Source organism: Pyrus communis, chromosome 11 (genome assembly GCF_041283825.1).
Source record: "Pyrus communis isolate YQ-2024b chromosome 11, ASM4128382v1, whole genome shotgun sequence".
Lineage (NCBI taxonomy): Eukaryota > Viridiplantae > Streptophyta > Magnoliopsida > Rosales > Rosaceae > Pyrus > Pyrus communis.
Genome location: NC_142575.1, coordinates 8303004 through 8313084, shown reverse-complemented (window position 1 = coordinate 8313084; position 10081 = coordinate 8303004). Strand labels below are relative to the sequence as shown.

At 39.5% G+C, this 10081-nt stretch overlaps 1 protein-coding gene across 2 annotated transcripts; it reads left to right on the top strand.

Moving 5' to 3' along the window:
* The first annotated feature begins 241 nt into the window (after positions 1-241).
* On the top strand, positions 242-942 carry LOC137741391 (histone H4-like). 2 transcript variants are annotated; one of them, XM_088680168.1, is made up of 2 exons: positions 242-356; positions 456-942. In XM_088680168.1, the coding sequence occupies exon 2, from the start codon at positions 494-496 to the stop codon at positions 803-805; it is 312 nt and encodes a 103-aa protein (XP_088536294.1). In that variant the 5' UTR covers positions 242-356; positions 456-493; the 3' UTR covers positions 806-942. The 2 variants fall into 2 exon arrangements, with proteins under 2 accessions (XP_088536294.1, XP_068337214.1); XM_068481113.2 differs by having other exon boundaries at positions 314-356; positions 468-942.
* Positions 943-10081: the final 9139 nt, after the last annotated feature.

The following is a 10081-nucleotide window of genomic DNA, read 5'->3' as shown; positions in this document are numbered from 1 at the left end:
GTTTGATGGGTGTATCACGCAAAAAAAACCTGGGCCTCACAGAGCCCATTCCCAAAACAGCGCCAACCGCCCCCGCGCAGTTTTGTCCTACGACGAACAATCAAACCAAAAGAAACACAAAACAAAGCGCTGAAAACTCGCAAACACCCACGTCATCGATCCTCACTCACCCTTCACCTCCATCTCCACCGCGAACACAAATCCATCGACTGCCCAAAACCTTCCTTCCATCTACCACGCGGATCGACCCTCATCTAAGGATCCCACATCGCCCTATAAATACCCAAAAAATCCAAACACTCCATGCATTCCCCAAAAGCAAACGAGTTCTCTCTCACTTTCTCTGCAATTTTCAGGTCCTCTCTCTCTCTCTCTCTCCCCTTCTCAAATTTCTGCAGTTTCACGTAGATTATGGTTTCAGATTCCTCTCTCTGACTTCTGATGTTTTGTTTTAGTTTTGTGTTCAGGTTTTTGAGAATTTTGGCTGGCAACAATGTCTGGACGCGGAAAGGGAGGCAAGGTGTTCGGCAAGGGAGGAGCAAAACGTCACCGGAAGATCCTCCGTGACAACATCCAGGGCATCACCAAGCCAGCGATTCGCCGCCTGGCCCGCAGAGGTGGCGTGAAGCGAATCAGCGGCCTGATATACGAGGAAACTCGCGGCGTCCTCAAGATCTTTCTCGAGAACGTGATTCGTGATGCCGTTACCTACACGGAGCATGCAAGGAGGAAGACGGTGACGGCCATGGACGTTGTCTATGCGCTTAAGAGGCAGGGCAGGACTCTGTACGGATTCGGGGGTTAGGGTTTTGCTGTCAAAGGGACTGGGGATTGGTATCGGGTATTTTTAACGTATAGGTTTTGAATAAAAGTGGTGTCATGTAAGATACTACTAAACGCTTTTTATGATATGAAATTTCATTAATTACTATTAATTTAAAAAAAAATAAAAAATTATTGCACCTGTATTTCTTCTTTTTTTTGGTCGAAATATTGCACCTATATCTATCCAGCTAACTAATTGCCTAGAATATGGGAAGATTGATGATTACATGAAATTGAAAAATTCATTAATGTATTAAAAATGTTATTCTCATTATATATTTTATATCACATTTATACTACTTCTATAATAGAGATGGACGAACGTGTGTAACATCATTCTTGATGTATTCTTTAAGGGAAATGTTATTAACACTCCAAAAATCTCATTCTACATTCCTCATAAGTGTATTTTTCTTTCTAAATATAAAAAGTTTGGAGTGTAGAAAGAGAAATTTGAAGTGCCAATAACAATTCCCTTCTTCAAAACACTTATTTCTAATGGAGAAAATATAATAAAGGAAAGAAAAACGTTTTTATTTTTATTTTGTTGGATTTGAAAAATTAATCCTGTTTTACATAGTTACAACATTAAAAATGTCATAAATTAAATTATCATGGAGTGATTCAGTAGTTGAGGATTAATTTCAAGTTTGTATTACACAAGCATACTTTTTGCTTGATTTTTTTTTTTTTTCTTATGTTGAAGTCCCAAATCAAAATAAATGTATCAACTTCTTGGTACGTTTAAAACTCTTTTTTTTTTTTTTTTTAAATTATTATTAATAAGAGGAGTGAGAGAGTTTGAAACTAGTACAAAAAAAGTTACGTTGAAAACTTAAATGTTCCATAGATGTACCAACTTTGTGGTATGTTTACAACCCAAATGCACTATAAACTAATAGTGTTGTGTCAAAAGCTAGATGTACCCAAATTGACCCAAAAAATGAACAACATTCTGAAGACTTGTTTTGGAAAGAAAAAAATAATATACACCATATTGTTGCAATCCTACCGGGTTAGAAATGTGATTGTGTAAATTCTAGTGTATCTAGGAGTATCTTGTATATTCCCTTTAGTAGTTTAATTCCTATTAGAGATATGATCCTATTAGAGTAAAGATTCTATCTATCATACTACTATAAATAAACGTATAAGGAGGTGATACAACACACACCTCAGAATTAAATCTCTCTTCTTTCTCTGTTGCCGCTGGCCCATCTCTCTCTATCCTTTATACAATTCAGTCAAGTAGGCCTACAACAATTTATCAGCACACTTTTGCCAGAAGCTAAAGAACTGAATGATCGTAGAAGGAAGCTCTCTTCTACAAATTCAAAAGCTTTCAATTGTTTTCTGCCAATCAGGTTCTTCTAAAATAAATTAAATGTTTGAAAAAATCTTGAAACATGAAAACATTCCCCATGATGCGTGAACCTCCTATATCTATATTTTCCTTCCAATTACATACATCGTATATATGTTCATATATTTTGTCAATATATATAATTGTTCATGCATTGCGCATTTATGCTATGTGGAATTGTGAGTCAAAGAATCGAAATTAATTTATAAGCAAATAGGGGTTTAAACCATAGAATTCGAAAAAAAAAAAAAAAAAAAACACACACACACACACACACACACAAATCTGGGATTTTTATGGCACCGCCGCAGCACCACCGTCAGGACCACCACGCTGACCTGAAGCCCAACCGCGTGGACCACCTTGGGACGACGTCACTCTGACGCCCTGGACCTTGCGCACAGCCCTCTGGCTTGCTGCATCTCTCGGACCCAACCAGGCTTCGACTTGGGTTGTCTGCTACACAGGCCTACAACCCCAGTCCAAACCCGACCCACACTTGCATGCTAGAAGCATGCTGGGCTTGTTCTTATCACGGGCTTGAAGCCCCGGCCCATCTGCAGTAGCCTCCTTGGTTTGCTGGGTTTGTATTTGCCACGGCCCGCAATACTAGAAGCCAGCCTAGATGGCTAGGCTTGTCCCTGCGACCCAATAACCGAAACCCAGCTTCGGTTGGGGTTTCCTCACACCCTCGCAAGCCTTTGGGCTTGCCCCTTGTGCATTGGTTTCAGCCTATAACGTTAACAGCTTGCTGCTGGGCTTCCCATCACTCGACCCGTGGCCTGAAGCCACGCATTAGGCTGCTTTCTGCAGCTACCCGAGCCCAATAAACCCTATAGGGCTTTGCCCTACTCACAGTACCCATGCCCCCATGTTTGGGTTATGGTTTTTCGAATCCAATACTATTTTTGGCATTTTAAATAATTTTAACCTGCATGTTATAATTAATTTTGCTTCTACGATCAACCCCGAATGGTTTCGATCTGTTGAATAAATTAAAGTGACCAACAGTCCACTAATCTAACAATTAATCCAAAATTATTGGCCTGAAGCTCACTTTTTGGCATTAACAATTTAATAAATTATTTATTCTCTTTGGACCGTTGACTATCTTTCGTAGTCTCGAAGCAGTCACACTTGGGTTCCTTAAGCAATCCATAAATCCACTACACTTTATTGTATATTGTATTTTGTGTTCTTGCAAATACCCCTATATATGAACTAATCGTTCATAACTAAATCGATCCTGTAGTTTCGAATTTAGTGCCTTTGAAACCCGATCTTTTCATTCAAAACTTACCACATGAAACCTATAGCTTTCATGCATAAATTAAACTAATACATGTCTATGGAACCCGTATGTTCTATGATGTATGTCTATGGCTTTCCATATGACTAACCACGTTTTGTTGTACCCTCTGTTTAGGGACATGTCAAACTTGAACAAGATCGATTTCACTGTTCTGGAAGTCTTCAGAAGAAACTACCTGAAATGTTTTCAAGACGTGAAGCTCCACCTTACTGCAAAGAGTCTTATAGTTACCATCGAGGAACCAACTGACGATGCATCTGTAGACAAAGCTTAGAAAGTTATTGCTATGATCTTCATCCGAAGACACATCTATGATGCACTGCAGACCGAGTACCTCGCAGATAATGATCCACATGCCTCTAGCTCGCCCTGGCGGATCGTTTTGATCACCAGAAAGACATCTTCTTGCCTGAAGCAAAACATGACTAGCAACATCTACGCTTCCAAGAATTTAAGTCTGTGAATGAATTACAACTCTGAAGTTTGTAGAATTTGATCATTACTTAAGTTCTATAACGAGGACTTAACCGAACATGATCTCTTAGAGAAGACCTATTCGACCTTCAACACCACCAACTGGCGGATCGTTTTGATCACCAGAAAGACATCTTCTTGCCTGAAGCAAGACATGACTAGCAACATCTACGCTTCCAAGAATTTAAGTCTGTGAATGAATTACAACTCTGAAGTTTATAGAATTTGATCATTACTTAAGTTCTATAACGAGGACTTAACCGAACATGATCTCTTATAGAAGACTTATTCGACCTTCAACACCACCAATATTGTCTTGCAGCAACAATATAGGGCACATAAATTCACCAAAATTTTAGATTTGATATCTATTCTACTTCTCGCTGAAAAGCAGAACCAGCTTTTGATGAAGAATCATCAAGCTCGACCTATTGGCTCGAACGCCGCGCCTAAAGAGCATACGACAAATTCTAGCAACCACAACCGACGAAGATCCTGTCGTGGCCATGGAAAAAGGCGGCAAGCTCCACCACAGACCCAAGGTCCACCGAACAGAGGCCCATCCAAGGGAAGAAACTTGACCTAAAACCGCCAACCCCATGCCCCGAAGGCCTAAACTTCAAGAACAGAGAAAAACTACAATTCAAACGGATTCCACTGAACTGGACATGTGTTACCGTTGTGGATTAAAGGATCATTGGTCACGCGTATGCCGAGCTACCCCTAAGGCCATTGCCAAGTATCATTCACGTCGTGAGTCCAACTTTGCGCATGTAGCAATCCCTGAAGCTACTACTACAACTCTGGAGGTTTCAGATTTTCAGGAGGCATCCACTCCTATGGAAGAATGAATTTTAAACATGTTTTTAGGGTGTTAAACCCCTAGTGGCCGAACACCCTCACCTAAATTTCTGGGTCTATGGTTAAATTTTCGGACAATTTTTCTAAGTCTTTGGAATTATTTGTTTGGTTTGGTTTGTTTTGAACTTTGGACAATTATTTTATGGATATTATTTCTCGAATTGATTAACTGAATGAATGGAATTATATTTATGCATATGACCGATTCAATTAATTCATTTCTAGGTATGACTAGTGGGGAAGTTAGTTGTCTGGCTGATAGTGTAACTATGCACACCAAATTGTGTGTGAAACACTATTTCACTAACTTCGTACCAAAGAATGCACCTTTGACAATCCTCTCAAGCCCATCTAACTTGATAGAAAGATACGGAAAGGCACGTATAATGTTGTCCAATGGTATTGAGTTAACCATTAAAGAGGCACTTTATTCTTCACGTTCCGAAAGAACGTTGCTAAGTTTTAGAGATATTCGAGATAATCAATATCATGTTCAAACCACTGAAGAGAATAGTTCATGAATTTTTTTGTATCACTTCTTACGAATATATCATATTCACGAGAAGCTGGAACGTTTCCCAAATGGGTTGTACATGACAACCATTTGAGTCGTAAAGACGCACCATATGGCCGGCCCTATGGCTGGGTTCCAGGACATTCTCCTGCTTTGGCATGATCAAATGGGAAATCCCGAACGAGATATGATGCACCGTATCCTCAAAACATCTCATGGGCATCACTTGAAATCTTATCCCGACCATCCACTTTGCAAAGCATATTCCCTGAGGAAGTTGAACATTCAACCCTCACTTACAAAGATTATTCACGACCCCCCTAAATTTCTTCAGAAGATTCAAGGGGATATTTGTGGACCTATCCAACCAACATGCAGACCATTTAGATACTTTATGGTGTTGGTTGATGCATTGACACGATGGTCACATGTCTGCTTGTTGTCCACACACAACGCTGCATTTACGAAACTTTTAGCACAAATTATTAAGCTAACGGCTCACCACCTTAATTATTCGATCAAGTCGATTCGACTGGATAATGCTAGAAAGTTTATGTCAAGACCTTTGACGATTATTGCATGTCTGTTGGGATTGAAGTTGAATATCTCATACCCCATGTTCACACCCAAAACGACTTGGCAAAAGCTTTCATAAAGCGCCTTTAAACGATAGCTCGAACTTTGGTTATGTGAACCAATTTTCCAGTATCTACATGGGGTCACGCAATATTGCACGCAGCTATGTTGTCCGCCTGAGGCCTACCGCTACCCAACCTCATTCACTGTTACAGTTGGTTACTGGATATGAGCCTGATGTCTCGCATTTACATGTGTTTGGATGCGCAGTTTATGTGCCAATAGAACTGCCACTATGTACCAAAATGGGTCCTCAGAGAAAAATGAGAATCAATGTCGGTTATAATTCACCATCCATTATTCGCTACTTAGAACCCTTGACAGAAGATCCCTTTACCGCACATTTTACGGATTGTCACTTCGATGAGATAGTCTTCCCGTCGTTAGGGGGAGATAAGATCACTAACATTCCTGTAGAACGCCGCGGATTGTCATGGATTACTCCCACTATGTCTCATTTAGATCTCCGCACACCTCAGTCTGAACTGCGACATATTCTAGGTCTTCAGAGCATTACTCAAAGCATGCCAGATGCTTATACTGATCTAGTGAAGGTGACAAGATCACATTTACCCGTTGCAAACTCACATGCAAAGATGAACTTACCAAGCGTAAGCCATAACATCGCTATGGAAGGCAGAACCGTCCCCGAGGGTGGGGCGGCTGCACCTCCCACATAGCAAGGTACACTAGCGGCTAGCCATTCACCTGTTTCTACCCTGAAGCGTGGCAGGCCTCTTGGTTCAAAGGATTCACAACCCCAGAAGAGGAAAATGACACAAACTAGTGACACTAGTCTAAATCCGACCATTGCTTACTCATCTGTTCCAACATATGAGGTTATTCTATATTACGGTGATGTCTTAAATGAGACATATCGGCCTCCCGAGAATCATGAGATTTCGGTCCATTAGGCAGTTTTGGATGAGGTTTGGAATCGGAATGAGATGATTGTCGATAATGCATTTACATATACTGTTGCTTCCGACATCATGCTTAGTGACGATATTAAACCACACTCCGTTGATGAATGTCGACAAAGAATGGATTGGTCAAATTGGAAACAAGCAATCCAGGTCAAACTTGATTCGCTCGCGAAACAAAAGGTGTTTGGGCCTGTAGCTGCTACTCCACCACATGTGAAACCAGTGGGCTGCAAGTGGGTTTTCGTAAGGAAACGTAATGAGAAGAATGAAATAGTGCAATACAAAGCATGCCTCATAGTGCAAGGTTTCTCTCAACGCCTTAAGATTGATTACGAGGAAACATATTCCCTATAATGGACGTCATAACGTTTTGCTACCTTATCATTTTGGTAGTTTCTGAAAAACTGAATATGCAGCTTATGGACATGGTAACCACGTATATCTATGGGGATCTAGATACGGAAATGTATATGAAAGTTCTAGAAGGACTTCCATTAACTGGTTCAAATAGTTCTAGACCACGGAACACTCTCTCGATTAGATTGAGGATATCACTCTATGGATTAAAATTATCTAGGCGGATGTGGTATAACCGTCTGAGTGAATATTTGACAAGTCAAGGTTATGTGAACAATGAACTATGCCCATGCATGTTCATTAAGAAGTCACATTATGGATTTCGGATCATTGCAGTTTATGTCGATGATATGAGCCTCATTGGAACTCCCGCAAAGCTTGAGGAAATTGTCATGCACTTGAAATCGGAATTTGAGATGAAAGATCTTGGGAAAACTCGATATTGTCTCGGCCTAGAGATTGAGCATTGTTCGGATTGAATCTTAGTACACCAATCGAACTATACCCAGAAGGTGTTGTGACATTTTAATGAGGATAAAGCGAAGCCTTCGAGTACTCCTATGGTCGTTCGGACTCTAGATGCTAAACAAGATCCCTTCCATCCGAATGAGGATGAGAAAGAGATTTTGGAGCCTGATGTTTCATACCTAAGTGCAATTGGTGCTTTATTGTACTTGGCTCAATGCACTAGACCCGACATCTCTTTTGCTGTTAATCTTTTAGATAGATACAGTAATGCACCTACACGCAAACATTGGAATGGTGTTAAAGACAGTTTTCGCTACCTTAAGGGTACGACAGATTTGGGCTTGTTCTACACCCACGAATCCTCGAGAGGAGCCGCTACCCCCATCGGTCCTCAGGTTAATTCTCGCATCGTTGGTTATGCAGATGCTGGTTATCTGTCTAACCCACATAGGGCGCATTCTCAAACGGGTTATGTCTTTACCGTTAGAGACATTGCTATATCTTGGAGGTCTACCAAGCAAACGTTAGTTGCTACTTCTTCGAACCATGCTGAGATTTTTGCCCTGCATGAAGCCTTGCAATAGTGCTTTTGGTTGAGAGCAGTTATGGAACATATTTGAAGCACTAGTGATCTTTCTTCTGTCGTTGACCTTTCTACGATGATCTTTGAAGACAATACAGCATGTATTGAGCAGTTAAAGAAGGGATACATCAAGGGAGACAACATCAAGCACATAGCGCCGAAGTTCTTGTATTATCACCAGCAACAATAGCATCAAAACATTGAAGTCAAGCAAATTTGTTCCCAAGACAACCTAGCCGATCTCTTCACAAAGTCATTACCCAAGTATACTTTTCAAAAGTTCGTCCAAGGAATCGGTATGCGTAAATTATCTGAGTTGAATCACTTATAGTTCTCTTATTTGTAAGTTATGTCTAACTTAGGGGAGTATCTTGAAGCATACTCACTTGATCTTAATGTACTATTTTTCCTACGATTAGGAGCATTTTTCCCACTAGGTTTTTGCTACCTAATGAGGTTTTAACGAGGCACCCATCCTGGGATGATTATACTCCATTGAGTTCACTACTTTCGTTCTGTTTGACGTTTGTTTTAGACATTATGCATATTTCTCACTGTTCTCCTTAGTCTATGGGTTTTCCCCATGCCTTGGGTTTTACCATAACGAGGTTTTGTGAGTTATACTACCAATGTATACTTACTTTCTTATATTTGATACTAGTGTTCACTCGTTGTGCCAACAACTTCATCAAATGTTCTACATCATCTGTTGAAGATCTGATGCGACATTTTGTTTGAGTATTTACACACTCAAGGGGGAGTGTTGCAATCCTATCGGATTAGGAATGTAATTGTATAAATCCTAGTGTGTCTAGGAGTATCTTGTATATTCCCTTTAGTAGTTTAATTCCTCTTGGAGATGTAATCCTATTAGGGTAAAGATTCTACCTATCCTAATACTATAAATAAAAGCATAAGGGGGTGATACAACACATACCTCAAAATTAAATCTCTCTCTTCTCTCTTTATTGCCGCCGGCCCCTCTCCCTCTCTGTCCTTTATACAGTTCGGTCAAATAGGCCTACAACACATTTAATTTTTGGAGAAACAAAGAAATTATTTTGATCGAGAAAGATTATTAAAATGAGATAAGTGATTAAATCAATCACCTATAATTAATAACTGATTTTCCAGGTAATTTGAAAGAAAAACCTCTAACAACTAAATACACCCCACATATTATTGAATACACCCTACAACTACTTTTTCAATTAAAATTTATCCTAATACACCCCCACGTATTTTTCTATATTACCCTTACACCCCACATTTTTCACGTAATTAGAAAGAAAAACCTTTAACAACTAAAATGATAGATTTAGTATGTAGATTGTAATCAACGATATGACACTCAATATATAAAAAAATAAAATAAAATAACACACGCACGCACACACAATAATGACATGTAAAAAAAAAAAAAAAAAATTCGAAAGTGTTGGCGTGACTTTCAAAGCGTCTTAATCAAAGTTTGAATAGAAACAAACTAGTCTTTCTACACGCACGACTTAAATGTATTTATCCATGTTGATTGTTGGAATTTAGCACTCTTGCACAGCGCTACACCCCTCTAGAGATAGGTATCTTGGATTGCTTTTTTGTTTTCAAATCACGCTTGCTACACGCAATTTACAATTTTTGTTTGATTTTGGACATCAGTCAAATATTATTTTGAATTTCATGTAGCTTTTGCTAAAATTTAATAGTGTTATTTACTGAAAGTACTATTGATCTTGTAAATTAAAACTTCTGCAAAAGATAT